This window comes from Colletotrichum aenigma (assembly GCF_013390185.1).
Source record: "Colletotrichum aenigma strain Cg56 chromosome Unknown KSG_Cg56_contig09, whole genome shotgun sequence".
Classification (NCBI taxonomy): Eukaryota; Fungi; Ascomycota; class Sordariomycetes; order Glomerellales; family Glomerellaceae; genus Colletotrichum; species Colletotrichum aenigma.
In genome coordinates, this window is record NW_023500915.1 from 489,179 (window position 1) to 506,194 (window position 17,016).

The 17,016-nt window shown below is 54.2% G+C and overlaps 6 protein-coding genes across 6 annotated transcripts; 3 read left to right on the plus strand and 3 right to left on the minus strand.

The window, feature by feature from the left end:
* Positions 1-96: 96 nt before the first annotated feature.
* agdC (putative alpha/beta-glucosidase agdC) lies at positions 97-2,976 on the minus strand (the record flags this gene model as incomplete). The annotated part of the gene is made up of 3 exons (XM_037328111.1): positions 97-1,891; positions 1,944-2,679; positions 2,745-2,976. 3 exons carry the CDS (start codon positions 2,974-2,976, stop codon positions 97-99), a joined length of 2,763 nt encoding a protein of 920 aa, XP_037173252.1.
* A 2,059-nt stretch (positions 2,977-5,035) lies between these two features.
* On the plus strand, positions 5,036-6,124 carry CGCA056_v012868 (uncharacterized protein; the record flags this gene model as incomplete). The annotated part of the gene is made up of 1 exon (XM_037328112.1): positions 5,036-6,124. The coding sequence occupies one exon, from the start codon at positions 5,036-5,038 to the stop codon at positions 6,122-6,124; it is 1,089 nt and encodes a 362-aa protein (XP_037173480.1).
* A 544-nt stretch (positions 6,125-6,668) lies between these two features.
* Positions 6,669-7,940, plus strand: CGCA056_v012869 (uncharacterized protein; the record flags this gene model as incomplete). The annotated part of the gene is made up of 2 exons (XM_037328113.1): positions 6,669-7,197; positions 7,273-7,940. 2 exons carry the CDS (start codon positions 6,669-6,671, stop codon positions 7,938-7,940), a joined length of 1,197 nt encoding a protein of 398 aa, XP_037173481.1.
* A 372-nt stretch (positions 7,941-8,312) lies between these two features.
* On the minus strand, positions 8,313-10,059 carry CGCA056_v012870 (putative amino-acid permease; the record flags this gene model as incomplete). The annotated part of the gene is made up of 3 exons (XM_037328114.1): positions 8,313-9,306; positions 9,358-9,697; positions 9,750-10,059. The coding sequence occupies 3 exons, from the start codon at positions 10,057-10,059 to the stop codon at positions 8,313-8,315; spliced, it is 1,644 nt and encodes a 547-aa protein (XP_037173583.1).
* A 1,301-nt stretch (positions 10,060-11,360) lies between these two features.
* Positions 11,361-13,139, minus strand: mlo2 (the record flags this gene model as incomplete). The annotated part of the gene is made up of 3 exons (XM_037328115.1): positions 11,361-12,824; positions 12,886-12,940; positions 13,000-13,139. 3 exons carry the CDS (start codon positions 13,137-13,139, stop codon positions 11,361-11,363), a joined length of 1,659 nt encoding a protein of 552 aa, XP_037172986.1.
* A 501-nt stretch (positions 13,140-13,640) lies between these two features.
* On the plus strand, positions 13,641-16,393 carry mcm2 (DNA replication licensing factor mcm2; the record flags this gene model as incomplete). Its single annotated transcript, XM_037328116.1, has 3 exons — positions 13,641-13,645; positions 13,737-16,083; positions 16,133-16,393. The coding sequence occupies 3 exons, from the start codon at positions 13,641-13,643 to the stop codon at positions 16,391-16,393; spliced, it is 2,613 nt and encodes an 870-aa protein (XP_037172904.1).
* Positions 16,394-17,016: the final 623 nt, after the last annotated feature.

Below are 17,016 nucleotides of genomic sequence, written 5' to 3' on the forward strand. Positions count from 1 at the left end.
GCAGTGGGAAGTTACAAGGCGAAAGAACTCCTCTTCGTAATTATGTATGTGCATTAGGAAAGGGTGATGTACACCATTTAAGACCCGAACATCGGTCTAGTTGATCTCAATCACGAACGGCCCGGTTAAGGGCTTATCAACTGCGATTGTCATGATGGACTCCCGCCTCTTTCCATTCTGCTGTCCGCCACCCAAGAAGGTGATCTTGGACACCTTGAGCGGCGTGCTGTAGCCGAACCCGCCATCAACCGCAACTTTGCCGTCCTTGTAATCGAATGTGACGTGGGTGATACCAGACTGCTCCAAGCTGACGCCATCGTCGAGATACAGCTGGCCCTTGGCAGTTCCATTCCTATTTACGGCAATGAGAAGCTCGAAGTTCTCTTCCCTGAGCTTAGTGGTCGTCATGGCACTATTGGCGCGCAGGGGCAGCACGGAGCCGCCGCGGATGAAGAGCGGGATTGTGGTGTAGTTCTGCTCAGTCAAAGAGACGACTTCGCCCTTGCCCTGGATGGTCTCATGAGTGTACCAGTCGTAGAATGCGTCGTCGGGGAAGTAGACATCAACAGACGTGGAATTTTCCTCCGTGACGGGTGCTACCAGGATCGAATCGCCGTAGAAGTACTGAAGATCCAGTCCAAACGACTTCTCATCCTGAGGGTACAGATAAAAGACAGGGTTGATGACCGGGGTGCCATCGATTGTCTGCTGGTAAACGGCCGTGTAGATGTAGTCGAGCAGGCGGTAACGGATAGAGATTGCTCTCCTGGCGCTCTCAGCGACACTGTCCCAGAGGTAGAATTCTTGAGAGATGCTGTCAAGAGAATTGTGGTTGCGGTAGAAGGTTGAGAAAGCGGCCAGAGCAGCCCAACGAGCGCATAGCTGCTCGTTGGTGTTGTCACCGAATCCGCAAGCATCAGAGCCTACCATGGGTACCTGGTAAACAGAGGCGAACTGAAGGAGCTGGGAGATGGAGATCCGGTAAAGAGACCAGTTGGACAGGTTGTCACCTAGCCAATGCCCAACATGAGCACCGGCACCGGCAAAGGTAGAACGAGTGATAATGAGGGGACGGAGGCCGGGGCGACGAGCCTCCATGGCGACGCGAGAGGCTGACGACATCATGGACCCATAAAGGTTGTGAGTGTCATACATTGTCAGACCGTTCTGGTGAATCACGTCTGTATTGACCGTCTTGTTCGAAATGCCGCCGGCAGCCGCGTTTGACTCTGTATCCCATGCCGCCTTGTTGTGAATGGCATACTTGGGGAACAAGAGATCTCTTCCTGGCAGACCTTTCTGGTCACCGGATTCTTGTCGCTCGGCAAGAATGAGGTTTTCGAACTTCTCGCTGAAGGGCAAGGTTCTTGGTGATACATTCTGGGCCAAATCTGAGCGCTTGGATTGACTCGAGCAGTTGGTGGTTCCCGGTGGCTGGAAGTCGCACGGCCAGCCAGGCAAGGGACGGGGGTTTTCTCTGACTGGTGGCGGGTCTGGTGGGAAGCCAACGGCAGATGCGTACGGGTCGTCGCAGGGGAAGTAGCATGGGAAGTTGGACGGCTCATTCATGTCGATCCAGAGAGCATCGATATCGACGCCGCTCTCGGCTGAGAAGAATGTGGCGAACTCGTTGTTCCAGTACTTGGTAATGTTCTCGGAGAACCAATCGGGGAAAACAGATACACCTGGCCAGACGACGCCGATCCAGACTGAACCATTGCTGCGCAACAGCCAGATGTTGTCCTCGATACCTCGGAGCATCGGCTCATATTGTTGGTAGGCCACGGCAGGATCTACCATAACAATATAGTGTTGATCATTCTCGTGCAGTTTGTCGACAAGCTGTCGCATCTTTTCGAGAGGGTAACGGTCGGGGTCCAGAGAGAAGACCCTGGTTCGAAAGTCAGCAACACCGGGGTAATCTCTTTTCAAGTGTGACTTACCTGCGTCGATCCATGTAATCAATGTCAGTCCACATTGTCTCCAAGGGGATCTCGGCTACACTGTAGTTGTGAACAACCTCGGCGACATCGAAAACATCCCGGTAGCCGTAACGACATTGGTGGAATCCGAAACCCCAGTATGGCATCATAGCAGGGAGCCCAGCAACTTGGGCGTATTGCTGTGTCACTTCGACAGGAGAGGGTCCGGCAACGAAGTAGAAGTCGAGGACTCCACCGAGAGTGTTGTACTGAAGGTATTGTCCGGACTCTTCCGTCTTGTTGATGAAGACATCCATGCCATTGGAGTTGAGAAAGAAGACTCCGTGTGTGCCAGTCTTGCGATGCTCATAGTAGACGGGATGATTTCCGTACAGGTTTGCGCCTGATGGAATGCCGTAGGAGTCTTGAGACCAGAGAGTGCGGATATAATCTGTCGTGTTCAACCGGAAAGGGTCTGAGTGCTCGCCCAGGCCATATAGGTTGGGATTGTCGGGCAGCTTTGTTCTCAGACGAAGGTATTGACTCTCGAAAACGATGTTGGCGCCAGAAGTGTCGAACAGGACCTCGCCAGTGTCGGTTCTGCTGACCGAAAAGGCGAAGGGGTTCTCCGTGTAGTTGAAGTGCAGCTTGGACTGCGCCGCATCAACCCCAGGGCCACTGGGACGGGGAAACACCGACTCGGGCACCTGATACACCGTGTTGTTGGCATCCTGGATCTTGACGTGCAGGCGAGTATCTGGAAAGTCTGTTAGGCACTCTCGGACAAAGGCTGGGGCTGTTACGAGCTGTCTTTTATCTTACCAGTCTGGTATTCGACAGTCAGTGTCAGATCCTTCAGGTCGGTTCCGTAGGCGTCGCACGGCTCTCCAGCGAGGGAAAGCTGGGCAGTCAGGCCGTTGGAAGATGTCTGGACATTCGAAGCCTGATAGCCGGGACATTCCGCAAGTGCATCGTCGCTCGGGTAGTCTCGTCGGATCACAGCCGCTGAGACTGCCGTGGTCAGCAGCGCAAAGATGGAGAGGTGTCTCGCCATGGTGAATCTCGGGCTCCGAAGGTGCTGGCGAGCTTGGCTTGAGAAGTGAGAGGACACGCGAACCCGGCTGGAAGGTAACTTTTATACTCGTGGTTGCTTGCAGATCGCTCTAGGTGAAGTTACATCGGCAGGGAAGGTAAGTGAACCCCGCTGGGGAGGTAGAAAGCTCTTTCCAACCGTTCATCCCGAGAGCTCGTACTGCAGGGTAGACGCAAAGCTACCTCACCACTTTTCCATCGTACGGACATGCCCGCTAATGAAAGCCGCAATTAGCTTGTGGCAGCATGGGGCAGGCGCATAAAACGTCATCCGGACCTTCATCTGTGGTGGCCAGGACTCCCTGGAGGTTGGGCTAGCATTCAGGGGACTAAGGTTAATTGGTGAAAATGTCTAATTGACAAGTGGTGTGAGCGAGTAATGGAGCGAGGTAGGGCCGTGTGCCGTCAGATTTCAAGACCGGCCGCCAGCTTTCGCATCTTTCCCCGCACTCGAATTCCGAGCCTAGGAGAAATCAGCAAGCGTGACGATGAGCTGCAGTGTGCATCGCGTAGATAGCATGCGTAAACCGGGAGAAGTTGGAGATGGCAATGGCCGATGGGATGGATAGCTGGGGGCGGGGAAGACTGAGTGTGGTTCCAAGCAGCAGGGGGGAGGTGGAGGGGGCAAGATGAGCTGCCATTGGCGATGTCAAGCGGAGAAAAAGCAGTGTTTCGTTTCGTTTATTTCTTTCCCGGGGGGCCTGGATCCTTGGCCCGGTTCGGGTGCAGCCAACGGCCCGACTGGTGGCTTGACCGGATGGCGGGGGACACCACTGAGACGACGACAACAGCTCGACTGCCCCGCATCACCCCGCATCCGCAACAGAGCCGGTGACCTTCAAATCGCCCCGGCTCAGAGGGCGGAGACTCCGCAAGCTTATATTTTGGCCTCCAAAAGTTCTGGATCGTAGACGTGTTAGTGACTGTGGTCATGTCCTAGCTACACCCCGGACAACCACCCATGCGGTGACCGGCCGAGTGAGGGTTCGCGCCGGCCAAACTGTCGGGAGGATCATCTGCATCCACATTTGGTTGAGGCTCAGAAGGGTTAGAGTGGATGAAAACCCAGCTGCAGACGGATCTGGCGCCTGTCAATGACTGACCAGCCTGATTAATTACTAGAGACATTCATATTGACATCACCGAGGGTGCTCGGCTTGGTGGTTGCTGAGACAAGATAGCAGTTCATGACCTTCGATTCGCGCTCGCTTTGAGTCCTTCGAGACAAATACCATTGTTGAAAATAGTTTACCGAAACCTTTGGAAGCAACTTGCCTCTATTCCACTCTATTCCATGATTCGAAAAGCCCAATGAAAGTGCCTCCCAAGTCAAAGACTACTTTGACTCCAACATGCTAGTCATCAATGAAAGCGCTGTAGTAGTAGTTGCTCTCTGAACCTATGGTCACTCCTCATTGTAGATTTGGTAGGTCACTCGCAGCCTTAAATGAGAACTTGGACAGCAACACTTGATGGTTCCTGTCACAAGGTAACCACCTTTTGAAGCTATCTAGCTGGAGTTGAGGGCTTCTTAGATCTCCAGACTCACTTGACGATATGGGGTCTCACTGAGAATCCAGTCACTGCCTTTAGTAGAGAATGTTCCGTGCTGAACCAAGCACCACCCTTCTCGATATCCATGGATCGTGAAGGCACTCACCCGACGACATAATCAACTCTTGGTGCCAGTGAGCTTGGACCGGGAAGCGCCCGCAACCTCAAGATGGCACCAGAATATCTTGGACAGCAGGAGCTCCTCCGAAACATAGCTGAAGAACAATCTCTGCGTGCTTCATCTCACCAATCTCTCTGCCTCTTGTTCACAATCTGGCCAAGAAAAGCCACCAGCACACAGGCAGCTTTTGAAACCCCAGAAGTTGAGCCTTGTACTTGTGTCAAAGCCCTTCGTCTCCTTGGAACCCCCTTTTCCCAGAGGTAAGCTACCTTCAAGATGAGAGGTCCCTCTATGCTAATTAAATCCCAGTTGAGCTTCCCAGATACCGGCAAAAATTCCTACCAAGATGAGCACCGACGGCACCGATGGTGGCGATGGAGTCTGTCGGAATCTGTGGCCCGCCGGCGCTCAGATGGCGAAGACGGCGGAAGATGACAACGTAGAGGATATAATTGCTGCAGAGACTCGTCAGCAGTATGGCTCGTCGCCATTCTCGGACAGCGACTCTGCCGCAGACTTCAATTCGCAGAGCAGCACTAATTGCACCGTCACTGGCCGCCGCATCCTCAAGCCCGTCTCCCGCAAGGGCCGCGCCGGCAACACCAACAACAATAACCCTGAAGTTTTCCATCGAGGCAGCCACAACAACACCTGGGTCCCTAAGGGATTCGTTCATGAAGACGCCGACGTCTTCGGCACCCCTACCACGCGTGGTGCTTTTGGTGACCAGTCGACTCACAAGGCTACGCGTACTCAGCCGGGCAGCGAAACCCCTCGAACTTCGAAAGCCCTTCGACTCCACAACCCTGTGATGACTCGATCTGGTTTGGAAGGCGACGAAGGAAGTCCAGGCGCTGGTCTTATTCTCGACTTCGAACCGAGCCCGAAGCACTATCTTGCTCTCGGCATGAAGAACAAGATGCCCTCAAACCCCGAATGGCGCCAAACCGACACCCCGGTCGTCACTCCGCGCAAGGCAGGAAAGTCCATCGAAGGTGGGCGTGTTCCCGACCGACCCCAATCAGTCAAGACCGCTCCTCCTGCCATGTCAGCCCCCGGAAATCAGCTGTTCGTTCACGATCCCATGGAAATGGAGGATGATTCGCCTTCCCTCCGCCCTCTCCGTCGCCAATTGGGAAACCTCAAAGTCTCCCAGCGCCCACCCGAGCAGGCTGGGGTTCGTCCTATGGACACTTTCGTCTTTGCACACGGCGCCGAGCTTCCTCAAACGCCTACCAAGAGAGGCCGAGGAGAGTTTGACAGAACTAACTCCCTCTACGGAAGAGATGTTGCTCGTGAGCGGGAGATTCTTTCGCAGTATGCCGTCGCGACTGCCCCGGGAGAGAACCACGACGAGGATGAGGATGAAGATGTCGAAATGGGCGAGGAAACGCCCAAGGCGTCAATCCTCAACAGTCACCTGCAGAAGAAGTGAATAAGGCGGGCAGAAGCTTGGCTACGGTTAGATTGGAGAGATGGAGTGAAGGAGGGAAGGAGGGAAGGCTATGAGGACTGGGAATTGGAGAAGCCGAACTCTTGTTATAGTATCATCTCGTTTGTGTTATCGATTCCTTCCCAGTTTTATCTTTGTCCACCACTGTTTCCAGATGCCGTATCATTGTTGGCCGAGAGGTGCAGTCGTTGTTGCATCAACCAATTTATGCAAGCTCGAAAGCAGGATTTATGCACAGATGCGGCTGCACATTGGTTTAGCCGCTCCTCCCTAAGCACCCGCACGGATACAGCGATATCACATCCAAAAAGCGTGTCCTGCAGCAACACACCCCCTTCGCCCTCCACACCTCCAAACCCAAAACGGCACGGATCTCTAGAGTAATTAAGGTACCTTCCACGAACGAGCGCTTCACCCACCTCAGACAAGCTCCACCTCCAAAGGCCAGTCCAGCGCTTCTTGTCCCCGGCTCACGTCCGGAACACCTCACAGCTGCCTGCCAGTTGCGACCACCAGACTGAAGGCCATGAACTTTCCCGCTCCTCCATCAACCACTGGCGATCTCCCCCTCAACCCGATCTCCAACGCGTCTAGTCCAGCTGCCCAACATTTCAGTCAGCAGCAGTACCAAACCCAGCAGCAACAGCAACATCAGCAGCAGCAGCTCCAATTCGCTATCTCGCGCCAGCAACAGCAACAGCAGCCCCAACCACAGTACCACCCGGCGCCGCCAAATCCATCTTACGCCGCACCGAGCCCCCTCACACCCGCCCAGCAAGCCCTCGCCCACGCACAATACCAGCAGCTCGTCCTCATGAACGGAATGAACGGCGGCAACATGCCTGCCGGCATGGGCGGCGTGCCCACCCCGGCAGGTCAGCAGGCCGAGCTGAACTACATCTACGGCATGGTCGAGGAGCTGAGTCGGCAGCTCGCGGAGAACCGTCGCGTGACTGAGGATATTGTCTCTGGTCTCGGCAGGGTACGCAGCCGCGCAAGGACTCAAGGCGTAAACAACGATGATCTGATTCACAATGCCGCCGACGACATCAACGGTACGCACGAACACCCAGGGGCTTGCTCTCCCCAGGCCACGGGCTCCGCAAAGATGCTGACTTGAACGCTCGCAGCTCAAGAACAGAACCTCGATACGCTGATATCTATCCTGTCCGAATCACTCGAAAAGGCCAAGTACAGCCGAGACGCCAATGCCACCCTCCTCGCACAATACGCCACTGTACTCGCCGCGATGCTCAAGCAATTCCACGAATACAAGGCGAAGCACGTCACCGACGTTGCCGCGTGGCACCGATCCTACCGCTCCCAGCTCGCCGAAGCACGCGCTGAAAACAGCAGGTTGCGGGAGCAGATCTGGGAGATGCAAGAGCGCGCCGGCAAGGCCAACGAGCTGCTGCGCACGTTCCGCCGCAAGTACGATGAGGACGAGACTAGGTGGGATCGGCGCGTTGAGGATGTTGCCGCGCGCCAGGAGCTGCGATTTTGGAAACGGATGGCCATGCCTGAGGTCGGCGATGAGGATCCTTGCTGGAGTGACGACGACGATCTCATTGACTCCGCCGAGAAGGAGCGTCTAAAGGAGTTGGAGCAGAGGGCTGCCCAAGAACAGCTCGCCGGAAGCCAGCAGATGGGTGACGAGTACTCACAACCCCAGTCCCCCGAGTCAAGCATGATGGGCGGTGTACCGATGCAGAGAGATCTGGGAGTTCCCATGGGCATGCCAGTGCCCCCGCCGCGGCCCTCGAGCGCGACTTCAAGCACAGGCTCTTCTGGTCAATGAGACTGAGGAGGTTTGGTGAATCTTTTGAAATGCTTTGTCGACACCAGGGCCAATGAATTATTCCAAATAAAAAGTAAACGGCGTTGGGGATTGGGTCTGGGAAGCTGGAACGCTCAAGGGTGAGCGGTCGCATTATACCTCAAGTCACGTTTGTCATGCATTACGATGCACCTGGCGGTCATTGTCACGAATACTATGGAATGAATGAACCGTCTTTGTGATAATTATGCACCAAAGTCTGTTTATACCAGTACTGCTGCACAAAACGAAAACTCCGTTTGGTTTCCCTGCGGGAACACTTAAGACTGTCAAACCCCGGTACCCCAATCGCGAACAACTAAATGGTCTTCTAAATCCCACTCGCAAACAATGTCACTTCTCGACTACTTCGACACGCGTCGGCTGCTCTAGATCCGCGCCAGACCTATCAGCAGTAAGGCGAAGGCCGTATCGCAAATCTACCTCCTCCAGAGGAATGAGCAATGGCTTCTCGGCCTTCTGGATAAAGCGCTGGTAGAAGCGGTATCCAAAGTAAAGGAACGGAGGAATGACGGTGCCAATGTTGTCGCGGACAATGGCTTGGGCTGAGTATTTGCCGCCGACGGGCATCGCAGCGGTAATGACGTTCGCCAGAAGACCGAGGATGCAAACAAGCAGGCCAACCCAAGCCCCCCAGGTACCGAAAGGTGTTCGCCACAAGAGGGTGGCCTTGTCGTGGCCCTGGGCCGCCCATGCTCTGCGGAAGCGAATGTGGCTGAAGCAAATCGAGGCCCAAGTGTAGTAGTTGCTGGCTCCCGACAGACTAAGCAGCCAGTCGAAGATAGCTTCACCGCCCTCGGCCAGGTTGACGAAGGCGAGCAGGCCGACTAAGAATGTTACCAAGAAGGCATACACCGGCACACCCCACTTGACTTTGGCACCCCATTTGGGGCCCATTCCCTTCTCGCAGAGAGCTTGGAAGGCTCGACTGGCGGCGAATATGCTAGCATTCGCCATTGATATCAATGCAACGACGATGAGAACATTGAAAAAGTCGGGAAGATGTTTGACGTTGGCGAGCTGGGCAGCCAACGTGAACGGGCTGTACTTGGCACCATGACCGGTGGAGGCTAAATTTGGGTCGTTGGAAGGGACCACGAAACCAAGGAGAAGAAGAGCGACAATATAGAAAAAGAAGATCCTTGCAAACACAATCTTGGTCGCCAGTGGTAAGGCCTTTTGCGGGTTTTTGCACTCGGCTGCCGTCAGTCCAAGAAGTTCGGTACCTCCGTACGACATGCCAGCAGTGCGGAAGACCAAGAAGAATCCAGCCACGCCATTCTTCACGGCACCAGGGTTGACCCAATACTCGGCTCCGGTTCCGTGTCTAGAATTTGTTAACATCCGTTGGCCTGAACTCGTGAAAACTTCTGCTTACCGAGGATCCGTTGGCACCGCGCCGGCAATGATGAAGATAGCTGCAAAGATAAAGACGGCAATAGCGAGTGCCTTACCGATGCCGAAAGCATGCTCGAGTTCGCCAAACCAACGAGATCCGAGAAAAGACGAGCCCGTCAGGGCAAAGAGAATCGGCGTGATCACATAGGCTGGTCGCAAGTCTGGAACCCAGTACTTGATCTGAGCCGCGATCGTAGTGAGCTCAAACGGGAAAACAATGAGCCAGTTGAAGACGAAGTTCCACCCCATGGCAAAGCCCCACGGCTCTGATATCATGCGCCTTGAGTAGTCGTAGAATGCGCCAGCGACAGGATAGGAAGCTGTGGCTTCTCGTCAGTATAGAGGATGGAGAATGGGAAGCGTTCAACTCACCTGCAAGCTCGCCGAGACAGCCCATTGTACAGCCAACGCCGAGGCCGACAAGGGCAAAATTGAGAACCAAGTTCAGAGGACCGCCAGAGCTTAGAGCAGCACCGGAACCCACGAATAGACCAGCTCCAATTGAGCCGCCAAGAGCTATGAAGACCATCTGCCGAATGGTAATGTTTCGCTCCAACTTCTCGCCCTCCGCGGTAATGGGCGCATTGGTGGCATCTCCGCTTGTCGTACGAGTGGCGTGGGTGACATTATCGAGGTTGCTGGCCGTCTTTTTCAAGGGCGATACTGGGTCATTGAAGGACATGGCTCTTCTGATGATATGGTGGATGAGACGAGCGATGGGAGGAAACCCGGCGACTCGGTGGGATAAAACAATAACGTTTTGTTGTGAGGTTCAATAATGATCGTTGGGCACAGAACGGGGATATGAACGATCGAAAACGTGAAAGAGAGATTAAGGGAACAGAGGTTCAACGAGGATGTCGGCTGAGTTTATAAACACGACCTGATTGCTACAAACATCGTGGCTTTTGAGGGGAACCTCTGGGGAAGCTGCGGGCATCCCGATAGAGAAAGGTGCGCGTGATCATTCTTCGCGTCGTAGATTACCTTGCCCAACGAATCACAGATAAGGCAATACTTGTCGAGGACTCACGCGGGCCACGTAAGGTTCCGGCAAGGCAGGTCTGGCCTCAAAGAACCTCTTCCGAGTATTGGTCAAGATAGGCGGACGGCTTATCTAGACAATATATGGAAGGAGCGAGACCGTGATGGCCACTACCAGTCACAGCTTCGTCAACCATGTTGTGGCCACTTGATGTGATTGACCGATATGCAGCCAGAGACGCAAGCCTATATCCCACGCTTGTTGCCTTTATATTTCTTGTGCCCTGAGACAAAGGACAAATACTCATCTGCTTCTTATTATAATACATAAGCCATGATGAACGTCATATCATCCTGTCGCAGCTTCCATTCGGTATCTTGGGGCGCATGGCTTGCCAAGGTTTATAGGCTTGAGCTTGGGGGCTTTGCGATAATAACAGTGTCTGATGATCAGCCTTTGCTCATTTGGGTTGTGCGTTCATGGTCCTTCTCAAACACCTGGATGAGTTTGACTGAACTCAATTTAAGGTCCATACTTCTGCTTGCGCGCATGGCGCAGTTGTGGATGAGACGTTCAATGTACTCAATGGATAGATACCTTCTGGTCAACACGTCATTGTTCGTATGATAGCCAGCATGGCCTGATTAGACATTGTCGCCCGTGGAAGACAGGTGTCGGTAGGTGAGTGATTTGGTAATTCATGTGGTCAAGGAATGCCGCGAGCATCAAGACGTTCATGGTTCACAGAGTCCCACGACTGGTGATGCGGCGCGCTTGGTCATCTGAGTACATCTCCAGTTCATTGTCTTGTGTACCAGGAGCCGGAAGGATCCCAAGCCTCAACTAAAGCCCGCGCCAGAGCTACCGTCAAATTAACGTGCGTCATGCCTCGCAGTAACTCCTCGTTCAGATAAATGCCCCCCCCCTGAATTCCATATTATACAAGCCTGGGCTCAAGACTATGCAATAGTGTTGTTACCAGGAAGGAAGTTGTCGGTTCAGTAACCGCTTTGCTCACGTCGGTGGCCATCATCATCATCCTTCGATCCATTGGCGGCCTCCCCTGCGTCTTTGATGGCCTGCTCATCGCCCCTGAGTTTAGCGAAGTAGGACTTGATGTCTTCCGCGCCGATGGCCTGACCGCTCTCAGCAAACTTCTGGAAGAACGGCTTAAGCTGATCCTTGAGGTGGTTGTAGGCCATGACGCCCTCAATGGCCCGAACCCGATCTACATTACGCAGGGCGCTCTCGCCACGCTCGAGAAGACTTCCACTGCCATTGGTAGAACCGCCGTGCTCTGAATTGCCATCATCGGACAGGGGTGGCTCGTAAGTCTCTTCCTCTTCAAGAAGCTGAGGATGCGGGTCCAGCTTGGGGTAGCACGACGAACACTTGCAGAGATGGTCACGGAAATCCTCCTTCAGGAAGAGCGAGAACTCCTCTGCAGGTGGCGAGGGCAACGCTTCCCACTTGCAAGCAGTGGTTGTTTTGCTGGCTTCTTCCTTAACGTCAGGCTCGGCATTGTCGGGCTGGCCGTCTGTGTCCTTAGGGTCGCTCTTCAGTCGCTTAACATCAGATTCGGAGCCGTCATCATCAGCCTTGCGTTTCTTGGATGCCTCTTGCGTTACCGCATCTGGAGCCTTGTCGTCTTGAACTTTGTCGTCTTCAAGCTTCTCCTCTTGAACCTTCTCTTGAGCCATCTGGCGCGAGAAGACGGCGGGCAGGAAGCCCTTGGCCCCAGCATACTTCTTGATCCACGGGTTGGCGTTGACGCATTTGTAGCAGAGGAAAGCTTCGAAATCATCCTCTCCAGGGAAACCGGGCGGCATCGGCACATCGTCGTCATCGTCTTCCTCTTCTTCCTCCCCATTACCAGGTGCAGCTGCCTGTGTCGCTGGCTGAGGCTCCGCGTCTTCGGAGATTGTGGGCAATGCTGGCTTCTCACGATCGCCTCCGTCGATTTTGGTTTTTGTGTCTTTCTTCATGCCCTCAAACCATTCGGGTCCCATACCGACTAGACATCCGGGATGGTACCAGTCCTCACCACAGCCACCAGTCTCAGCCGTGCCCAGGCCTAGGCACTGAAACATGGTGCCTTTCTGCTGAAAGGGATCGTAGTCGCACTCGCATGCACAGAATCTGTTCCTAAAGTTCTGGTTGTACTTGTTGTTTGCGGCCGGCTCTTCAGAGTGCACTCCACCTTTAGTATTTGTCGTAGGGTTGACTCGCAGGCTACACGGGCTGGTCGCAGGGTATCGCGTCGTACCGCAATCGCAAGTGAAGTCCCTCTTTGTGAAGATTTCAACGAGAGTATGTTCGCCGTGGCATTGGACAGAGCAGGCGTAACAGACGCCAGCAGGGTTATAGGAATCCTTCGGGTTGGCCGGAGGAGGATTGCAAGTAAGGCAGGCGAAAACGCTCTGTCGAAGCGAGCCCAAAATCTTGGTGCAGTTCTCGATGCTCTGTAGGCAGATATAGTTAGGCATGCTGCTTCCCAGCTACGGGTTGAGTGACGTGACATACGTATGGGAGCGCTTCGCGCGCATCAGCCTCCAGCTGCATTTGGTCTCGGATGAACCTATGAATTATGATCAGTTTTCAAGGTTTTGATACGCGAGGTAGATGGTAGGAACGCACTCAGCAGCGGTCTGGGAGTCGCTCGACTTTTGCGAAGAGAAGCTCTCACTGCGCGCAGTCTTTGGCGCATGTGCAGGCGCATCAGCGACGGCCGCAGCATCGCTGGATGGTGCTGCGGTTGGCGGCTGGGGCGGATCCATTGATATTTCGGCCAATTCGAAAGCGAATCAAGTGTAACGAACCAAATCGACGGACCGCAGGCAGACTTTTCCCTGGGATTGAAGATGGGAGATATAGTTCGGAGTGTGGTGTTGTCAAGACGGCAGTAGGGCAAGTCGCGTTGGTCTGAGGTAACCTGTAACTGTAAGATAGGTACGTCAGATACGTACACCGGGACCTGAGCTCAGCTTCTGGTGTCCGCTGCGACAAGCCCTTGCAGCTGCCCACACTGTCAACCCATTTACGCGTCGTCCAAATGAGGAAAGGTGCCACTTTACGCGCTCGCCCCTGATCGCGTTTCTTCCAGGGGCGCGACTGGGTCCAAACTAATTTCGCACTCCAAGTGTTCCTGCCCCCTCTTCCCCATCTCTGCAATCCCCCCTCTCCTTCACCGTTGCCCAGTTTCCTCTCGTCGCAACGCTTTTTTGTGCATTTTACAGCGAAGAACAGCACATTCGAATGCGTTCTGTGACATCGCAAACATGAGGTGAGCCTTTTTATGACACCGTTGCCTCCCCGGGAGTGGTTGCTCCACTGTTGCCATGGGGAAGAAGAAAATCATGGCTCACAACATCCAGTTCCCCCCTCCGAAGCAACTACAGCTCCGCCAACAGAGGAGTCCCCGAGCGGGCGAGTCGCAAGCGTGGTCGTGGAAATGGTGACGATGGCACGTCCTCAATCGCAGCGCCTTCCAGCCCCTTGGCCTCATCTCCTCCTGCCCCGTTCGTTGCTCATGGCGGTGACGATGACGAGGACATCGAGGACGACCCCGAGATCCTCGATGACCTCGACGACATGGACGAGATGGCCGAAGACGACGTAGACCTTTTCCGCGAGGGTTTCGAGCGCGATTACAGGGCTAAAGAAGACGATCGTTACGAGGGTCTCGACATCGACGACGACGGCGACTTTGATGACATGGACTTGGGTGCAAGGAGACGACTCGAATCTCAGCTCAACCGCAGAGACAGAGAAGTTGCCCGCCGCCAACGCATTCCCGCCGCGTTCCTTCCCGGTGAAGACGATGAAGGTGACATTGATCTCTCGGCCCAGCCCCGCCGTCGCCGTCACCACTACGATGAAGACCCTGATGAGGATATGGACGCCGACATTCTGGAGGAGGAGCTTTCCCTCGAGGCTTTGCAAGATGCGAAGGCTGCTAGTCTGACCGAATGGGTTTCACAACCGAACGTCCAAAGGACCATCAAGAGAGAATTCAAGGCCTTCTTGACGGAATATACCGACGAACACGGCTCTTCGGTCTACGGAAACCGCATTCGCACCCTCGGTGAGGTCAACGCCGAGTCCCTTGAGGTCTCTTACGACCATCTCTCCTCCTCTCAAGCACTTCTCGCCTACTACTTGGCCAATGCTCCGGCAGAAGTCCTGAAGCTCTTCGACGAGGTCGCCATGGATGTCGTTCTTCTGCATTACCCCGACTACGAGCGCATCCACTCGGAAATTCATGTGCGCATCTTCGACCTGCCTGTTCACTACACTCTGAGACAGCTCCGTCAATCCCACTTGAACTGCCTGGTGAGGGTCAGCGGTGTTGTCACCAAGCGAACTGGTGTCTTCCCCCAACTCAAGTATGTCAAGTTCGATTGCACCAAGTGCGGTATTACTCTAGGGCCATTCCAGCAGGAGTCGAATGTTGAGGTCAAGATCTCCTACTGCCAATCTTGCCAATCCCGCGGTCCTTTCACGCTCAACTCGGAGAAGACGGTCTACCGCAACTACCAGAAGCTCACTCTCCAAGAGTCTCCTGGCACCGTTCCAGCTGGCCGTCTGCCTCGTCATAGAGAGGTCATCCTACTATGGGATCTCATTGACAAGGCCAAGCCTGGCGAGGAGATTGAGGTCACCGGAATTTACCAAAACAACTACGATGCCCAGCTGAACAACCGCAACGGATTCCCTGTTTTTGCCACCATTTTGGAAGCAAATAACGTCGTCAAATCTCACGATCAGCTGGCTGGGTTTCGCATGACGGAAGAAGACGAGCAGGAAATTCGCAAGCTTTCTCGCGACCCGGCTATCATCGATAAGATCATCAACTCCATCGCCCCTAGCATCTACGGTCACACGGATATCAAGACAGCAGTAGCCTTGTCCCTCTTTGGCGGTGTTGCTAAGGTTGGAAGGGGTGCCCATCAAGTCCGTGGCGACATCAACGTTCTGCTTCTTGGTGACCCTGGTACCGCAAAGTCCCAGGTTCTCAAGTATGTTGAGAAGACAGCACATCGCGCAGTTTTCGCAACTGGCCAAGGAGCCAGTGCCGTCGGTCTGACGGCCAGTGTTCGTCGGGATCCCATCACTTCCGAGTGGACCCTTGAAGGCGGTGCTCTTGTATTGGCAGACAAGGGCACCTGCTTGATCGATGAGTTTGACAAGATGAACGACCAAGACCGTACGTCAATCCACGAGGCCATGGAGCAACAGACCATCTCCATCTCAAAGGCCGGTATCGTCACAACTCTGCAAGCTCGATGTGGCATCATTGCCGCAGCTAATCCCATTGGTGGGCGATACAACTCAACCATTCCTTTCTCGGCCAACGTCGAGCTTACTGAGCCAATTCTTTCTCGTTTTGACATTCTGTGTGTGGTTCGGGACACTGTGGAGCCTTCGGAGGACGAACGTCTCGCTCGTTTCATTGTCGGATCTCACAGCCGCAGCCACCCTGCATTCTCGCAGCCCGCCGCGGACTCAATGGATGTTGAGCAGGAATCCGAGAAGCAGGACACGCAAGCTGAGACGCAGAAGAAGGAAGGCGAAATTCCTCAGGAACTTCTCCGCAAGTACATCTTGTACGCACGCGAGCGTGTCAGTCCCAAGTTGTACCACATGGACGAGGACAAGGTCGCACGTTTGTTTGCCGACATGAGAAGAGAGTCTCTTGCTACTGGCGCGTACCCAATTACAGTAAGTATCCCACGATAGGCGACCAGAATCTCTGCTAATTGTTGATCAGGTGCGCCATCTCGAAGCCATCATCCGCATCAGCGAAGCTTTTTGCAGGATGAGACTGTCAGAGTACTGCTCAGCGCAGGACATTGACAGGGCAATCGCCGTGACGGTGGATAGTTTTGTTGGCAGTCAAAAGATTAGCTGCAAGAAGGCCCTGGCTCGGGCTTTCGCCAAGTACACCTTGGCAAGACCTGGTGGAAACTCGCAAAAGAAGTCGGGAATTGCCAGCCAAGGATCAAGGAGAGCAGGCACAGTACGAGCATAAGAACGAAGAGGCGAACTATTTTGGGGTTATGATTCTTTGTTTATGATGCGATGGGCGGAACTTTTCAGATGCCCAGCAAATCAGGCTGGCGGCGACTGGCGAAGAGGCGAAGAGCACATGCCTGGTTCGGGCAAGGTTTGATAGATGACATTAGGTAATGTGAAAATGGCTGATTTTCTTGTCACAATTGCTTGCGCCAGGGGCTGGCCAAAGGAAGCGCATGATGATGGACAAACGTTGGACGAAATCCGATGACAGCGGCAGTCCGAGTCTGATGACAGGATCGGACGAGCAGCCTCGAAACGGAGGGTTCTATGCGGAAGCTAAGGTAAGCTTAACGTGGGGATGATGAGGAGGATTGATTAGTCCCGCATCGAAGGCTAGCACGGACAAATTTAGAAACGTTTAAAGAGCTGCCTGCGCTGCGGGTGACTTGATGTGTCGATTTCGTTGACCAGCTACATACACAGCCTCAATTCGCCTAGCAGTTCCTTTCTTTGCGAGAGTTGGCTGCATGGCCTCCCAACACGCATACAGCAACTGCCAGACATGTCGCGGTGAGCGGGCATGCAGCCCAGGGCACGTTTGAATTGATCAGAACCAAGGCTCGCGTACATGAAGCG